The sequence below is a fragment of the Oncorhynchus nerka genome, linkage group LG10 (genome assembly GCF_034236695.1).
Source record: "Oncorhynchus nerka isolate Pitt River linkage group LG10, Oner_Uvic_2.0, whole genome shotgun sequence".
Lineage (NCBI taxonomy): Eukaryota > Metazoa > Chordata > Actinopteri > Salmoniformes > Salmonidae > Oncorhynchus > Oncorhynchus nerka.
The window spans coordinates 64,479,416-64,497,494 of NC_088405.1; the positions used below are offsets into that span (position 1 = coordinate 64,479,416).

An 18,079-nucleotide genomic window follows, 5' to 3' on the forward strand; every position below is an offset into this window, starting at 1 on the left:
CATGATGTTGAGGCCCATTACTGTCTTAATTGTCACCACCACACACACGCGGACACAGTTGCTTCCATTGAAGGTATTTCTTTATGTGTGGTAATCCAAATGACTTGTGATTTTAATTGCAGATGCACGCACAACACTAAAAAAACACTGTAAACTCGGTCTCCAGCCATATTTACATATTTTGTCGACGACTAAAAACACTCTAAACTAGAGTGGGCGGAGACAGAGTCGATTCAAACTCGCTGATTTGCTGGAAGGGCCTTTTTTACACAGATTGTTTTGTCAATTACCAGTGACTGGAGTCGGGAAAGGCCGTGTGGGTCAAGGATTTCAATGGATTTCAATGGCTGGAAAGAAAGGCATGAGTACCATGGCTCCGTTCCTGAGGTTTTGATGCATTTTAGCCAAATATTTTGATTTTGAGCATAAAAAAACACCAGAACCATTGAGAAAAAAACATAACATTGAATTGTTTTTTATTTGGCTTTTCATAACAGCTTTTTTATTAGATTGTCACAGGGTAAGCACTGCCTCCCCTGACCGCACATCACTGATTCACACTGATATAGGGGCTAGCTAGGCCTTCTGTAAATTGCATTATGTCTGAACCATGGACATGCCAAACTTTGTCAATTAGCAAGATTTAAATTCACCGTTGATAAGGCTTTAAAAGAGTTAATCATTAGAGTCAAATTCCCCACCACCCCCCAAAAAATTGTTTTAGATAGGCTATGTCTACAAAATGGGGGGAAACCAGTAATTGTTTGATGTTTCTAAATACGAGATTCACCGGCTGTGTCAGGGCTGGATAGGCTGCGCTTCCGCTCTCAAAATCCATGCCATTTCCAACGGCATTACCTTTAAGACCTGTCTTTTGGTGGGTCTTAAAACCTCCCTTTGGTGCTGCATGAAATGGTGACTTTTAGCTTGTCTTTATGGACACACCTCATATTGTCACCCCTCCCACCTGATTTTAGACAGGTAAATTGCGGAACCTGGAGTAAGTGGTGGAAAATGCCAGTGCGAGAGTTTTTAAATGACGAGATTGCAAACTAACGTGCGTTTAACACTTGCGCCTCCTTAGCGCCAGCCGAAAAGAGCCTCTAGGGTTATGTGAGAGAGACATCTGGCTCTTATTGTCTTTGCTTTGTCTGCCTGCAGATCTTTAAGTACAAGAACATCCGAGGCAAGTTCTTCCCTTGCCTTCTGCCCAAGTCTCACAGTACTGCTGATACACTGCCATTCACTGTGCCTGGCTCCGGGAAGGCCTCTGTGCAGGTACACATGCTCACCCAGACACATACAAGCTCACAGAGAAATGCCTGTCTTTTTACCACCAATTGTTCATTTATTTTCATTATTCTCCTCTCTTTCTCTCAGGTGTTGCGTTCTGTGGATCGCTGGTCAGCCGGCACTTGTGAGAGCTCTATCCTCAATGCCTACATTCATACCATCGAGAACAGCGAACACTACATCTACATCGAGGTAACTCTGCTACCAGCACATTACGTACATTACATACACATTATTTCATTGCACTCATTTACCAGACTCATAACCACACTACTTCTATGCCGTATCCATCCTCTCTACCTGTTTGCTTGCTGCAGGTAGAAATCAACCAGGGGACAAGGTTGTTTTTTGTTATGCCAGACAGTGCCCTGGCCTCCCCCACAGTCTTGTGACTGTGTCTCTGTACTGAAGTCAACAGCTCAAGGTTGAGATAATGACCACCCTCATGTGCCTCCACAGTCCACATGATCCTAGTACTATCAAGTCCAATTGAAAGCATAGATTTTCAAATGAGATGAATAGTCCAATGATAAATATGCATTGTTTCCATATCTCTTTTAACTGGAAATGGTTGTTTTAATAATGGGACACAAGGGTTAGAAAGATGTATTTTCTCCCAACCTTGCTTTATTTCCCGATCCCTGCCTATTCCTGTCTCTCTAACAGTGTCATGTGGGTTTTATTTGCTGTTCTATGTGAGCAGCTTGAAGTCTGAATGCTTTAACAGCAATGTCCCTTCCTGGTCACAAGTCCAGCTCCCTACCCATCACACCCCACAGCATCAAACAGAGACCAGAGCCATATATGCACGGCTCTGACAGAGATTCCATCTGTCCCTCTCTCTACCTCTCTGCTCTCAGAACCAGTTCTTCATCAGCTGTGCTGACGGGAAGAACGTGCACAATGGCATTGGTGACGCGATCGTGAAGAGGATCCTACGTGCACACAGGTGTGGTTCTACCACCATGTCTGTCTGAGTTGAATCTGTCAACACACAGCTTGGTTTACTGTATAACATGATATTACTGGACTGTTTTATACATGTTTGTCTGTTGATTATCTGTTTCTATAAGTCAAGTTAAATGATCATGATTCAATATTTTTTATGTTACAAATACATTGTTGCCAATAGTTTCTTTCTATATAACTCTCTCCTTTGCTACCCCATTCCATAACTCTCTTGTTGTTCCTCAGTGAGCAGAAGAAATACAGGGTGTTTGTGGTGGTGCCCCTGCTGCCTGGGTTTGAAGGAGACATCAGTGAGGGAGGTGGGAATGCCATCCAAGCTATACTACACTTCACTTACAGGTCAGAACCCTCCCTTATGGGCCTTCATGCACATTCACACACACACACACACACACACACACACACACACACACACACACACACACACACACACTGTACCCAGAAAACTGGGAACATTTCCAGAACATTAGCTAAGATTCCCATTAAGTTGTAGTTAGGGTTTTATCTAATATTAGGATGGTAACATTTTCCCCCAAAAAAATGTCATGAAATATCCTTGATATGTTCTAACATTCACTAAAATATTGTGCACAACATCTGTAACAGCCACCACAGAACAGTCCCCTAAACGTTCTCATTAGGTTTCCAGGTAATGTAATAACACAATGTACCAGTCATGTTTTCCCAGCAAACAAAATTGGTTCTGTGACATTCGTTAGGTTGCGGCAAATGTTCTCATTAGACAAAAACTGTCCAGTTGTGCTGAAGATTATACACTGAGTGTCCAAAACATTATGAACACCTGCTCTTTCCATGGTATAGACTGGCCAGGTGAAAGCTATGATTCCTTATTGATGTCACTTGTTAAATCCACTTCAATCAGTGTAATGAAGGGGAGGAGACAGATTGAAGAAGAATGTTTGAGCCTTGAGACAATTGAGACATGGATTGTGTATGTGTGCCATTCAGAGGGTGAATGGGTAAAACAAAAGATTTTAAGTGCCTTTTGAAAGGGATATGGTAGTAGATGCCAGGCGCACCAGTTTGTGTCAAGAACTGCAACGCTGCTGGGTTTTTTGTTTTTCACACAACAGTTTTCCATGTGTATCAACGGTGGGGGGGAGAGGGGTGCAACTCAATAATAGGAAGGCGTTCTTAATGTTTTGTATACTCAGTGTACAATACTTGTATAAAACATTCACCTGATGTTGCAAAAACGTTCCCAGAATACATTTTGTCTGTTCTTTCATTAGGTTGTGGGAACAGTCTGGTGGGGACATCCCAAAATATATGTTTCCAAAACACAAACAACTGGCCAGTTGTGTGGATGATTGTACAATGTTTATTTTAGGGTGCACAGGACATTGCCTTAATGTTGACAGAACACCTGGTCTAAGTTCTTTGAAGGTTCCCAGAACATTTCATTAAGTTATGTGAGTTGTCTGGGATGTTGCAAGAAAATTATTTTGATATTCACGAAGGTTACACAGAACATTCCCACAATGTTCCAAAATGTCCAAATAAGTCAGTTTTTATGACGTTCATAGCTTATTTTGTTAAGGTTTAACATAATATTCCATTGTTCACACAATATACATTTACCTCTTGGAGGTCTGCAGGACATTTCAAGAACATTTATAAAATTGTATATTTAAGTTTTATCTAATATTACCACAACATGCTCAGCATGCAAATGTGTAGCTCCTTAAAGCCGATTTGAATACATCCCCATTATGTTTCTCTCCAGATTTTATGGCAATTCGCATTTGAGGACTATATTGTAGGCAATGGCATGTATCCATGGATGCCAAGGCAAGCCCCCCCCCAAAATGTACCAATATTTTTTTTTTAAATGGGTAAATAATAAAAAAAAAATCTCTGTGTGTTTCATAATTTTCCTTCATTTTGCAAGAGGCTGAATGTATCTCACTAGAAAGCATCCAAGTGAGCGAAACTGTGCCCCTCTGTCTCTCTCTGATGCTGTCTGGTCCAAACGAGTATGACATTGAAGGCAAGGGAAGCCAGTGAGTATCTGGCTTCCTTTTGACAAAAAAAAGTGAATGGTCCTGGCGTACTGAAAAAAAAGTGTCAAGGGAAGCCAGCTTGGACTTGGCGTCACTGAGCATATGTCATTGACTGAACTTGAATTGTTGAATCTTGTTGTGTTGTTGTCCTCCGGTGGCTAGCCAGCTAGATAAAATGGTCCCTTTCCTAAATTAGCCATGGATGGAGATGGGGATTTGGATGTGTAGTTTTACTTAATTCTCCGTATTGACCAATGATTATAACTGCAATTCTGATCCAACCATTAATTCATACATTGTTGTGCCCCTGGCCTGAGAGGATAGAAGTTCAATTTGTAGCTCGATGTAGATGGCTAATGTTGACTAGCTAATATTGACCATGAATGGAAGTTAGGCTAGCAAGCAAGCATTTTTGCCAGTGTTAGGGTCTAAATAAACACAGTAAAAACAACAAAGACAAAGACATATTCAAACAAGCACTGATATTTAACCCTTCCTCCTGAATCTCCTCCTTACACCTCTGAACAGCCAATACACCTCTGTTGCTAGACAGAACTTTGATATCTGTTCTTCCTCACCTCATCTGACCTGACCTCGGCCCCAAATTCCTCACTCCTCCCCATAGGATCCCTGATGTCTAACAATAACATATTCTGACTGAATGTAAACGTTCTTCATTCCCCTCTCTCCCTCAGTGACATGAATAAGGATATTTCATATTTTCAATTTTGGAAGTCAGAACCCTTCACCAGATAGCCTAGGACAACAAAAACTAAAAGTGTGTACTATATGACAGAGTGATAGACTGTTTCTTCAACATAAGAGTGGAAGCCATCATCCATTGGCGTTTCTCTACAAGTAGGGTGTCAACATGTTTTTGTACTTGCACAAACTCACACGCACACAGAAATCAGAACCATGGACGAGCCACATCATATTTAGCTTACGTTGATTGGACTAAATTGTTTTTGGTTTCTTTTTAGTTGTCACTGTATTAGACTAAGCAGAGGTGATTTGATGATGTTCAAATGGTGCTGGAATATTGGAGGCAGTTCCTGTTTTCTTTCCGTCTTGCGGTAACTCTCTGTGGTTATAAATCAATAGTTGTTTAGTGGTCCGAAAATGTTGGAAACATTAACTTGCTTGACCATGCTGTAGGTCATCTAACTGTCTGTTACTGTACATGAAATATGCTTTGTGGACAGAGGTTGCTATCCGTTTTTGTGTTAAAACAAAGGTGTAGTTGAATTCTGCTACAGTGTCTTCTTATTGTCTCGACCTTTAGATCACGGTCGGAAGACATGAATTAACAGATTATAGAGCAAACAACCCAATTATCACAACACACACCGTGGCAAGAAAAAGTATGTGAACTCTTTGGAAATACCTGGAGTTCTACATGAATTGATAATAAGATTTGATCTGATCTTCATCTAGGTCACAATAATAGACACAGTCTGCTTGAACTAATAACACAAACAATTATACGTTTTCATGTCTTTATTGAACACACCGTGTAAACATTCACAGTGCAAAGTGGAAAAGTATGTGAACCCTTGGATTCAATAACTGGTTGACCCTCCTTTGGCAGCAATAACCTCAACCAAACGTTTTCTGTAGTTTCGGGTCAAACCTGCACAATGGTCAGAAGGAATTTTGGACCATTCCTCGTTACAAAACTGTTTCAGTTCAGCATTCTTGGGATGTTTGGTGTGAACTGCTCTCTTGAGGTCATGCCACATCTCAATTGGGTTGAGGTCAGGACTCTGACTGGGCCACTCCAGAAGGCGTATTTTCTTCTGTTGAAGCCATTCTGTTGTTGATTTACTTCTGTGTTTTGTGTTGTTGTCCAGTTGCATCCCCCAATTTTTGTTGAGCTTCAATTGGCGGACAGAGAGCCTTACATTCTCCTGCAAAACATCTTCGTAAACTTGGGAATTCATTTTTCCGTCGACGATAGCAAGCTGTCCAGGCTCTGAGGCAGCAAAGCAGCCCCAAACCATGATGCTCCCTCCACCATACTTTACAGTTGGGATTAAGTTTTGATGTTTGTGTGCTGTGCCTTTTTTTCTTCACACATACTGTTGTGTGTTCCTTCCAAACAACTCAACTTTAGTTTCATCTGTCCACAGAATATTTTGCCAGTAGCACTGTGAAACATCCAGGTGCACTTTTGCAAACTTCAGAATGTTTTTTTGGACAGCAGTGGCTTCTTCCGTGGTGTCCTCCCATGAACACCATTCTTGTTTAGTGTTTTACCTAGCGTAGACTCGTCAACGGAGATGTTAGCATGTTCCAGAGATTTCTGTAAGTCTTTAGCTGACACTCTAGGAGTCTTCTTAACCTCATTGAGCATTCTGCGCTGTGCTCTTGTAGTCAGGATGGCAGGATGGCCACTCCTAGAGAGAGTAGCAACAGTGCAGAAGTCAATGAACAGCATTCTCACATAGGTATTTCTCTTGTCCAGGTGGGAGAGGGCAGTGTGGAGTGCTATAGAGATTGCATAGACTGTGGATCTGTTGGGGTGGTATTCGAATTGAAGTGGGTCCAGGATGTTGATGTGAGCCTTTCAAAGCATTTCATGGCTACAGATATGAGCGCTGTGGGGCGATACCTTGGCGTTCTTGGGCACAGGGACTATGGTGGTCTGCTTGAAACATGTAGGTATAGACTCAAAGCGAGCATACAGTGGTTGCTCCACAAAGTTTTGAGATTATGCTGCGGTATTTAGCGGTCATTTGTGGTTTAGTATGGTACCCTGCATCACCACTTCATTTCTTCAGACCAGACCACTCCACCACACTGGGTAGCACAGAGCAACACTAATAATGGCGCTGACTAGGGAAACGTTCCAGCTGTTCTTAACGCCAGTCTGCACGTTCAAACTAAAACAATGTAACTAATAATGGCATCTTTATGCTTTCGTTAATAAAATAATGATAAAAATACTCTTTCAAAATGCCAATGTTTATTTAGTTATGGGATCCATAACAAATTACTATGGGACTAAATATCACTGAATTACATAAATATCCTCCAATCCTCTATATGGCGGAGAGTCACGTCATATTTATTTTTCGATATACTGTAGTCCTACCGTTAGCGACATGAGTCTCACTAGTGTTGAGTAATGTGCTGTTAATAGTGGTGTAGGTCTTATTTATTTAAAGAGCCTATTGAAGTTAGAAGCAATAGGATACAACTATTTTAGCACCGTTTTGTGCTGCTCTGAGAAAAGCATGGGGACTGGTCTTGATAAATCAATGAGATTTTTTATTTTGACTGAATTTCCATTTGGGTCTTGGTTAGACTACAATTAGGGTGTAGAAATGTTATGCTCTTAGTGTAACCTTTTATCTACCTAGGCAAGTCAGTTAAGAACAAATTCTTATTTACAAGGACAGCCTACTCCTTCCTCCCCATCGGGTAATTGAACCCCGGTCTCCCGTGTACCCGCACGACACGGAGATTCTTTAGCTAAATAGCCAAGTACTGTAGCCTACTCCCGACCGTCATGTTATACAGCGCCATATTTTCCGTTCCACAGAGTTTTTTTCATTTTTCTTTAGAATAGAAACTCCATAATATTAATCAAATGAATTAAGCTAGATTTCTTAAAATCCGTCCCATATACTAATTTAAAATAGTTTTAAAATTCTCTAGTACAGCCACTATTGAAGGCTATCAAATGCTTCTCAAAGATGCCCTCTGGTGGTCAAACTAGCACTAACAAGCATTAATGGTACCAGTGGTTGTCACTTAAATAACTTGCCATAGAATTCTGTGGCACCACGCAAACTATGCTGCAGTACGCTGCAACTTTAAGGACGAAGCACTGTAGAAGGAATTTAGCTTGTCTGGTAGGCTCATGTTACTGGGCAGCACATGGCTGGGTTTCCCTTTTTAATCTGTGATAGTTTGCAAGCCCTGCCACATCTGACGAGCATCAGAGCCGGCATAGTGAGATTCAATCTTAGTCCTGTATTGACGCTTTGCCTGTTTGACTCGTTGGAGGTCGTAGCGAGATTTCTTATAAACATCTGGATTTGTGTCCCGCTCATTGTGGATGTTGCCTTTAATCCATAGCTTCTGGTTGGGATATGTACGTACATTCACTGTGGGGACAACACCATCTGTAACGATGTGAGCTGAGAGTTGGAAAGCAAGTTAGTGAGTATTTTTAAAATAAATAAACACATAATACAAAATAAACACTAAAAACGCACAGACATAACACAGAAACAATAACACCTGGGGAAGGAACCAAAGGGAGTGACATATATAGGGAAGTGACGAAGTCCAGGTGAGTCTGATGACGCGCAGGTGTGCGTGATGATGGTGACAGGTGTGCGCCATAACGAGCAGACTGGTGACCTAGTGGCCGGAGAGGGAGAACATGTGACAGTACCCCCTTCCCGATGCACGGCTCCAGCCGCAGGACGCCGACCAAAGGGACGATCCCGGGGATCAGGAGTGGACCGGTCACCCCTGCTGATGTGGGGGAACCTGACAGATCGACTGAGGCAGAGGAGCCTGGTGATCTGGAGGAAGCAGGGGAGCCCAGCGGGCCGGCCCGAGGCAGGGGAGCCTGTGGCGGCTCCCGGACCCGACGTCATTCCCACCAAAAAATAATAATAAAAAAACACCACTCCCTGATGCTTCCCTTAGTCGGGAAGCAAGTTCAGGGAGTGAGTGTTTTAGTAAATAAACACAACATAATACAAAATAAGAACCACGAACAATGCACAGACATAACACAGAAACAATAATGCCTGGGGGAGGAACCAAAGGGAGTGACATCTATAGGGAAGGTAATCAGGAAGTGATGGAGTCCAGGTGAGTCTGATGGCGCATAACGATGGTGACAAGTGTGTGCCATAACGAGCAGGCTGGTGACATAGAGGACGGAGTGTGAGCACACGTGACATCATTGATGCACTTATTAATAATAAAGCCAGTGACTGATGTGGTAAACTACTCACTCCTCCCCTTCCGTTTAGGTACTTAAAAATCCTACAATGTGATTTTCTGGATTTTGTTTTCTCATTTTATCTGTCATAGTTGAAGTGTACCTATGATGAAAATTACAGGCCTCATCTTTTTAAGTGGGAGAACTTGCACAATTGGTGGCTGACTAAATATTTTTTTGCCCCACTGTATATGTGCTTTCTTGAGCAGGGGGACCTTGCGGGCGCTGCAGGATTTCAGTCCTTCACGGCGTAGTGTGTTACCTATTGTTTTCTTGGTGACTATGGTCCCAGCTGCCTTGAGATCATTGACAAGATCCTCCCGTGTAGTTCTGGGCTGATTCCTCACCGTTCTCATGAACATTGCAACTCCACGAGGTGAGATCTTGCATGGAGCCCCAGGCCGAGGGAGATTGACAGTTCTTTTGTGTTTCTTCCATTTGCGAATAATCGCACCAACTGTTGTCACCTTCTCACCAAGCTGCTTGGCGATGGTCTTGTAGCCCATTCCAGCCTTGTGTAGGTCTACAATCTTGTCCCTGACATCCTCTGAGAGCTCTTTGGCCTTGGCCATGGTGGAGAGTTTGGAATCTGATTGATTGATTGCTTCTGTGGACGGGTGTCTTTTATACAGGTAACAAACTGAGATTAGGAGCACTCCCTTTAAGAGTGTGCTCCTAATCTCAGCTCGTTACCTGTATAAAAGACACCTGGGAGCCAGAAATCTTTCTGATTGAGAGAGGGTCAAATACTTATTTACCTCATTTAAAATGCAAATCAATTTATAACACTTTCTTATGCTTTAAGGAGGTACATATTTGTATGCTGAGAATGTTGTTGTAATAGTAGGTAAAACTTAAATACAACATTTTCTAAATGTTCTTGAAACGTCCTGTGAACCTCCCAAGAGGTAAATGCATTTGTGATCATCAATGGACTATTATTTTAAACTTTAAACAAATACAATATGAATGTCATAAAAACATACTTTTTGGGAAATTGTGCAACATTGTGGGAATGTCCTGTGCAACCTATATGAAAATTACAAGAATATTCTTCCAACATCCCAGACAACTCCCATAACTTAATTAAATGTTCTGGGAAACTAAAGACCTTAGACCAGGTGTTCTTTCAACATTTTTTACAACATTCTAGGATTTTTCTGTGCAACCCAATTTAAACATTGTATGAATGTCATCACAACTGAGCATATTTTGTGTTTTAGGAATGTATCTCTTGTAATGTACCCACATTGTACTGTCCCCACACAACCTAATTAAATGTTCTGGGAACCGTTTAAAGAACCCAGAAACGGATGTTCTGTCAACATTCTTGCACCAAAAATGGAATGTTTTGTGCACTCTGATACAAACATTTTCTGAATGTTATCACAACTGGACAGTTCCCAAAATGCTATCTCGTGTCATGTTACCACAACCTAAATAAATATTCTGGGAGCCTTTAAAGAACAGATGAAATGTGTGCTAGGAACATTCTTGCAACATCAGGTGAATATTTTTTTTTGTACCATAAAAGAAACATTGTAGAATCAGCCACACAGCTGGAAAGATTTTGTGTTTTGGTAACATATATTTTGTGATGTCCCCACAATGTTTTCACCTGACTGTAAATGTGTTCTAAGAACGTTCTTGCAACATCAGGCAAACATTTTATACACATTCTATAGTCATCAGTTTTGTGTTATGAGAACATTGCAGAGACCTAACTAATGTTCTGGGAACTTTCACATAACCAATTTTGTTTTACTGTATAGGCACTAAGACACAATCACTTATGTCATACTGTATGATGTTAAAACATTTTGTAGTGATTTTGTTTTTTAGACAACTGAGATTGTTGATTTGATGCTATAAGTAATATGTATTTGTCACAGGACCATGTGCCGTGGAGAGTACTCCATACTGATGAGATTGAGAGAACGTGAGTTTTCTTTTAAATTCAACCTAATATCTGTCATCTCTGATAAGATTTCTGCTTGTCTTTTTCTCTTATGTTTGGCTTATCCTCCCGCTAACTGAAGACTCATAGGTAAACTACATGGCCAAAAGTATGTGGACACCTGCTCGTCGAACATCTCATTCCAAAATCATGGGCATTAATATGAAGTTGGTCCCCCCCTTTGCTGCTATAGCAGCTTCCACTCTTCTGGGAAGGCTTTCCACTAAATGTTGGAACATTGCTGCGGGGACTTGCTTCCATTCAGCTACAAGAGCATTAGTGAGGTCGGGCACTGATGTTAAGCTCGCAGTCGGCGTTCCAATTCATCCCAAAGGTGTTCGATGGGGTTGAAGTCTGTGTAGGCCAGTCAAGTTCTTCCACACCGGTCACAACAAAACCATTTCTATATGGACAGCATTGTCATGCTGAAACAGGAAAGGGTCTTCCCCAAACTGTTGCCAAAAAGTTGGAAGCACAGAATTGTCTAGATCAGGGGTGGGCAACTCCAGTCCTCGAGGGCCTGATTGGTGTCACACTTTTTCTCCATCCCTAGCAAACACAGCTGATTAATCAAATTGCATTTTAACCTGAAGATCATGATTAGGTGATTATTGGAGTCACGTGTATTAGCTAGGGTAAAACTGTGACACCGAGGACTGGAATTGCCCACACCTGGTCTAGATTTTTCATTATTCCTCCTGCACCAAACTTTACAGTTGGCACTATGCATTCGGGCAGGTAGCGTTCTCCTGGCATCCGCCAAACCCAGAGTCATCCATCGGACTGCCATATGGTGCATTGTGATTCATCACTCCAGAGAACGTGTTTCCACTCCTCCAGTCCATTGGCGATGAGCTTTACACCACTCAAGCCGACGCTCGGCATTGTGCATGGTGATCTTAGGCTTGTTTGCGGCTGCTTGGCCATGGAAACCCATTTCATGAAGCTCCCGACGAACAGTTTTTGTGCTGACGTTGCTTCCAGAGGCAGTTTGGAACGCGGTAGTAAGTGTTGCAACCGAATGCAGACAATTTTTACGCGCTTCAGCACTCGGCAGTTCCGTTCTGTGACCTTGTGTGGCCTACCACTTCACGGCTGAGCCGTTGTTGCTCCTAGACATTTCCATTGCACAATAACAGCACTTACAGTTGACCGGGGCAGCTCTAGCAGGGCAGAAATTTGACGAACTGACTTGTTGAAAAGGGGTATTCTATGACGGTGCAACATTGAAAGGCACTGAGCTCTTCAGCATGGGCCATTTTACTGCCAAAGTTTGTCTATGGAGATTGCATAGTTGTGTGCTTGATTTTTATACACCTGTCAGCAACAGGTGTGGCTAAAATAGTGGATTCTACTCATTTTGAAGGGGTGACCACATTCTTTTTGTACATCTGCCTTTACTATCTATACTAACTATAGTATAGTTCTCCATTCTCCTCATACTTAATCAGTTCATCCTTTTTTCCGATAATGCCATGTGTCTTCTCATGTTTAAATTGTGCTCCCGTTTCCTTAGCGTTCATTTTTTCATTGGCTTCAGCTCTATGCCAGTGTGCCAACCAACCAGTGTGTCCCCCTCCCCCCAGTTGAGAACCAGTGGAGCAAGTACATCACCCTGTGTGGCCTGCGCACGCACTCCCAGATCTCCCAGTCCCTGGTCACAGAGCTCATCTACGTACACAGCAAGACCCTCATAGCTGATGACCGCCGCTACATCATCGGTGAGTCACCATCATCACAGCAATACTTGAGACAGATTCAGAGATGGGATGACACATAATTGTGTCTGGAATGGCACCTTATTCCTTATATAATGAAGTCATTTTGCTCTTGACAAAATGAGTGTTCTAAATAGGGGTTAGGGTGCCATTTCCAATGCTGGCTGTGACTCATTGCTGGGATCAATCACAGGCTGCTAATTACTGCCTCTGCATAATAATCACAAGATGAAAAAACATGCTGCTATATATACATCCATCCTGGACTTAAGGGGAGGGTGAGGGAGGGGAACTTAAAAGGCACCACCCTCATTAAAGATTAATGCGATCTTTAATGATATCATTATACAATATGTTATGGTTTGTAGTAGGATGTTTATACACATACACTTCACATGGTGTAATGTCCCTCCCTTTTGGTACCACCCACTGAAACTCTTCATCTGGCATCCCACTGCTAAGCTAAGCTTCCCCTAAAGTAAATTGAATTAAATTGCCAAAATTATATAGCCTATTTAGCCTACTCCTCTCTATACATAAATAAATAGAATCATTCAAAAAAGGCTAGTACACCAGTAAGGATGATTTTGGAGGATCGGAGAATCATGAGCTTCTTAAAAATAAAAAGCTGTTGTTGTTGTTTTAAATCGCATAGCCTGTCGGAAGGGCCTCTAATTTGGGCAGCGCATTTGGCAAGTACCAAATAGATGATTGTTGAATTGCGAATGTCAGTGAACGAGAAGCCCAGCCAGGCATATCGCAATATTTCAAATTACAATTGTGGGAAAACATAGTTTGGAAAACAAATGGCTATTCCTGTAAAGAGAAGACAATGAAAATACTCAAATCTGTCTTTTAGTTATACAAATTCACAACTTAATTGAGCGAACATTAGCCTATCTTATTGGCAGCAGCGTAGCATCGGCCATATCCCCAGTGAGTGCGCATATTCACTGTCTTTATCATTGGGTTAGTGGCACTTTGTTTTTGGACAGTATTTGGGTCTCTCCTTTTTGTTGGCCTATTAGAACGTTGCAGACAACATCATTTTTATTGATCTATTTGTCAGTTAGCAGATTATTGTATTTTAAAAGATTATACTTATGTCTCCAGTCAAATAAAGTATAGTAGATTTGCATGAAATTCGTTTATAAAAGGCCACATTTTTTCTGTGAAAAGAAAGGGTAAGAAATATATCTATTATAAACTGGGTGGTTTGAGCCCTGAATGCTGATTTGGCTGACAGCCGTGGTATATCAGACCGTACACAACGGGTATGACAAAACATTTTCTTTTTACTGCTCTAATTACGTTGGTAACCAGTGTATAATAGCAATAAGGCATCTTGGGCGTTATAGGGCCAATATACCACGGCTAAGGTCTGTACCCAGGCACTCGGTTTTGCGTTGTGCCTAAGAACAGGCCTTAAACGTGGTATATTGGCCATATACTACACCTCCTCGGGCCTTATTACTTAAATATACCCTAGGCTAGGCCTATTCCACCACACGCTGCTTTGAACAGTCTTTTTGCGAACAGTGTTTGAGTTATATTATTTGGCTAAATTATGACTATCCAATCTGCTCATCACATTAGGAATAGTAGGCCATCTTACATAAGTCTGCAAATGTGATGATGCATGGAATGCTTTATTATAAAGGTGCATTTTTATGGTGAAAATTAGCTTCCCCAAACTTGGGACTCGTAACGCATATGCACTGGAACAACCACGTCATTTCAACGTGGACATTTGTTGATATTAGGTGGAGTTGTTGATCAATGCGATTTCAACCTTTTATCAACCCACTCAAAAAGACAACCAGAAGTATGTTTAATTCCCAATGTACCTTTGTCACTATATGCATTCAACCATCTAAAAAAAAGCACTACCAAATCCAATGGAAAAACAATGTCAGATTTTTGGTTTAGTTGTCATATAAATGTGTTATCACTGCACTTTCAACCATTTTAAAAGCACAATAAAGTTCAAATTGGAAATCAGTGTCATATATTTTGTATTTATACAATAACTTTATGTATTATCACTCTGCTTCATCTAATAGCACCACCAAATGACCTGGATTGCAGTTGAAGTTATTACATTAAAAGTACATAGTGGATGTGATCAGTGCTGTTTGAGATTCTGTGCAGATTATAGCAATTGTTTCTGGAAGCTGTGCTGAATCATTTTCCCCCATGTGAGCCAGTCCCCTAGCCATTCGAATTTCAGCCAATGAGCTTTCTTCAGCCCCTCACCATTTGAGTGACAGCTAGCAAGATGCTCACACACAGCAGAGAGAGAAAGAGAGAGAGAGAGAGAGAGAGAGAGAGAGAGAGAGAGAGAGAGAGAGAGAGAGAGAGAGAGAGAGAGAGAGAGAGAGAGAGAGAGAGAGAGAGAGAGAGAGAGAGAGAGAGAGAGAGAGAGAGAGAGAGAGAGAGAGAGAGAGAGAGAGAGAGAGAGAGAAATTATGTGGTGCACATATCTGCACATATGTGACGAAGTACGCAATTTCCAAAAACCACTTTTGTCTCGTGAGTGCTACTTTAAGAACTACTGGCTAAAAGTATACAAAAGTACCGGAGCATCTCTTTAAAGAATAGGACTAGATCAAATAAAATAAAACTTTAAATGCACTTTAAATAACATTTTGAGTCGATATAGTCCTATCCTTTAACATTTGCTCTGTTAAACCTACCCTTTGGAATTAGTTGAATAACAACAGTGAATCTCTTTAGTTAATTAAGAGATCTCTCAATAATCATTCTTGCAAAAGCACATTGGTAGTAGTCTGTGACAAATCAAAGTTAAGAAGGGCTGGGCTTTGTTAAAATCCTGGATGGGAGACCAAACGGATAGCTATAGATAATCAACTTTCCAGTAGGACGTGCTGCGCAGCCTATAGTTTTCTTCTGATAGTGGATATAATGTTGAAGACCTGACGTTGTTTCAAAGGTACAAACTAAACATATTTCATACAAGGTTTGTCTATGTTGAAAATGGGTTACCATGATAACATAATCCTGTGGTTGAAATTTCACCCTCAAAACAACAGTTTACTTTGATTACTTTTTTCAAATCTAATGTATTTTCCAAGTAGATTTCATGTCACAATACTGTGAGCGTACCAAGTAATTAGGCGTCACTCTAAAGCGGGAAGGTGGAATAAACGAGTCAGGAAAAAGGTTTTTCTGATTGAACACGGTTCTCTATTGAGAGTATTTTGTCAACAAAAACATTCAAACATAATCAATGAAAAATCTTCCAAGGAAAAACACACATCTTCTTCTCCAGATGAAACAAGAACACAATAGGATAATCTTTAAACTACAACAAACATAAATCACGGTTTTGTCACCGTCTTAGTGGTTCTTTCAGCACAGCTTCTCTCTCTCGGTGGCCATCTTCCAGAGATAGTTTCCCTCTCTCTCTTCTGGTTCCATTCTCTCTTTTATAGGGGAAGGAGAGTATCTCATTAGTACCGTCAGCTGTGCTTAATTGACTCTGGTTACCTTGTCTCCCAGGCTCTGTTGGGCAACTATCCATGAGCCCAGCCTGCCCTCTAGTGGTCCGTCCACATACCTTCCCCCCCAGGACCGAACCCATAGGGTCGGGCGCCAGACGCACCGTCTTGGTCGCGTCGGGACAGCGCGTCTGCATTCCCGTTCCTCGATCCGGCCCTGTGGATGACATGGAAAGAGAATGGTTGTAAAGACAAAAACCATCTGGCTATTCTGTTGTTATTGTTTCTCTTACCAGCCATCCACGTGAGGGGCGCATGTAACTAATGCAAACCTCCGACCCAGTAGGTAGTACCGGAGATAATCGAGGGCCCACTTGATGGCTAAGGCCTCTTTCTCTACGGTCGCATACCTCTGTTCCCGATCGCTGAGTTTCCTACTAATGAAGAGAATCGGCTTCTCTGCTTCACCTTTACCCTGAGCTAGTACGGCCCCGAGCCCTGTATCCGAGGCGTCGACCTGCACAATGAACTCTTGTGAGAAGTCCGGAGCCTGTAGAACGGGATCAGAACACAGGCCATCTTTTAACAATTGAAAGGCCTCTTCCGTCTCGTCTTTCCACTCTACCTGGTTTGGCAGGTTTTTCCTGATGAGGTTTGTGAGGGGGTTGGCAATGGTTGCATATCCCGGGATAAAACGGCGATAATATCCTGTTATCCCTAAGAAGGCCCGAACGTCTCGCTTGGTCCGGGGTCGAGGCCAGTCACGAATTGCCCTGGTCTTCTCTGCCTGTGGGCGTATTTTCCCATTCCCCACGGTGTACCCCAGGTATTCCGCTTCGGACAAACCCAGGCAGCATTTATTTGGATTGGCTGTCAACCCTGTGGCTTCCAAACTCACGAGCACCGCCCGTAATCGCAGGAGGTGACTATCCCAGTCTTCGCTGTGGATGACCACATCGTCTATGTACGCCGCTGCATACTCTTGATGGGGCCGTAGAATGGCATCCATGAGGCGTTGGAAGGTTGCAGCGGCACCGTGCAGTCCGAAGGGCATCCTCACATACTGGAAAAGCCCCTCTGGAGTGGCGAAGGCAGTCTTTGGGCGATCCTCCGGAGCCACCGGCACTTGCCAATATCCCTTCGTCAAATCCAGGGTAGTGATGAACTTGGCCTTTCCTAAGCGCTCCAAGAGTTCATCCACGCGGGGCATGGGATACGCATCGAATGTAGAGATGGCATTCACGCCCCTAAAGTCGTTGCAGAGTCTCATACTACCATCGGATTTGGGGACCAGGACTATGGGACTGGACCACTCACTCGTCGAGGGCTCGATCACGCCCATCCTCAACATCTCCCTCACCTCTTTCTTAGCGATGACTCTGCGAGCCTCAGGAATCCTGTAAGGGCGGATATGCACCTTCTTGCCGGGTTCAGTGTGGATATGGTGGAACAGGACATCTGTTTGTCCTGGGAATGGAGAGAATATTCGACCGAAGTTCATAATCAGCTTGTCTAGCTGTCTTGACTGCTCCGGTAGGAGAGTTTGGCCACGGCGCACCTGTGTAGAGCCTCCTCTTTTCCTTTGCCCTCCAGGGCCATCAAAGCCACCTCCTCCTCTCGTCCATGGTATGTCTTCAGCAGGTTTATGTGATAGATTTGGACCTTCTTCCTCCTGACAGGTTGCTTGA

At 42.4% G+C, this 18,079-nt stretch overlaps 1 protein-coding gene across 2 annotated transcripts in view; it reads left to right on the forward strand.

The window, feature by feature from the left end:
• Positions 1-18,079, forward strand: part of LOC115135834 (phospholipase D2-like) — a 42,545-nt gene that overhangs the window by 16,794 nt on the left and 7,672 nt on the right. For both annotated transcript variants that reach the window (XM_029670956.2, XM_029670957.2), the window contains exons 16-21: positions 1,162-1,278; positions 1,381-1,485; positions 2,154-2,242; positions 2,488-2,601; positions 11,148-11,194; positions 12,799-12,933. In XM_029670956.2, the coding sequence (XP_029526816.1) occupies positions 1,162-1,278; positions 1,381-1,485; positions 2,154-2,242; positions 2,488-2,601; positions 11,148-11,194; positions 12,799-12,933 (607 nt within the window). The remainder of the gene's footprint in view (positions 1-1,161; positions 1,279-1,380; positions 1,486-2,153; positions 2,243-2,487; positions 2,602-11,147; positions 11,195-12,798; positions 12,934-18,079) is intronic.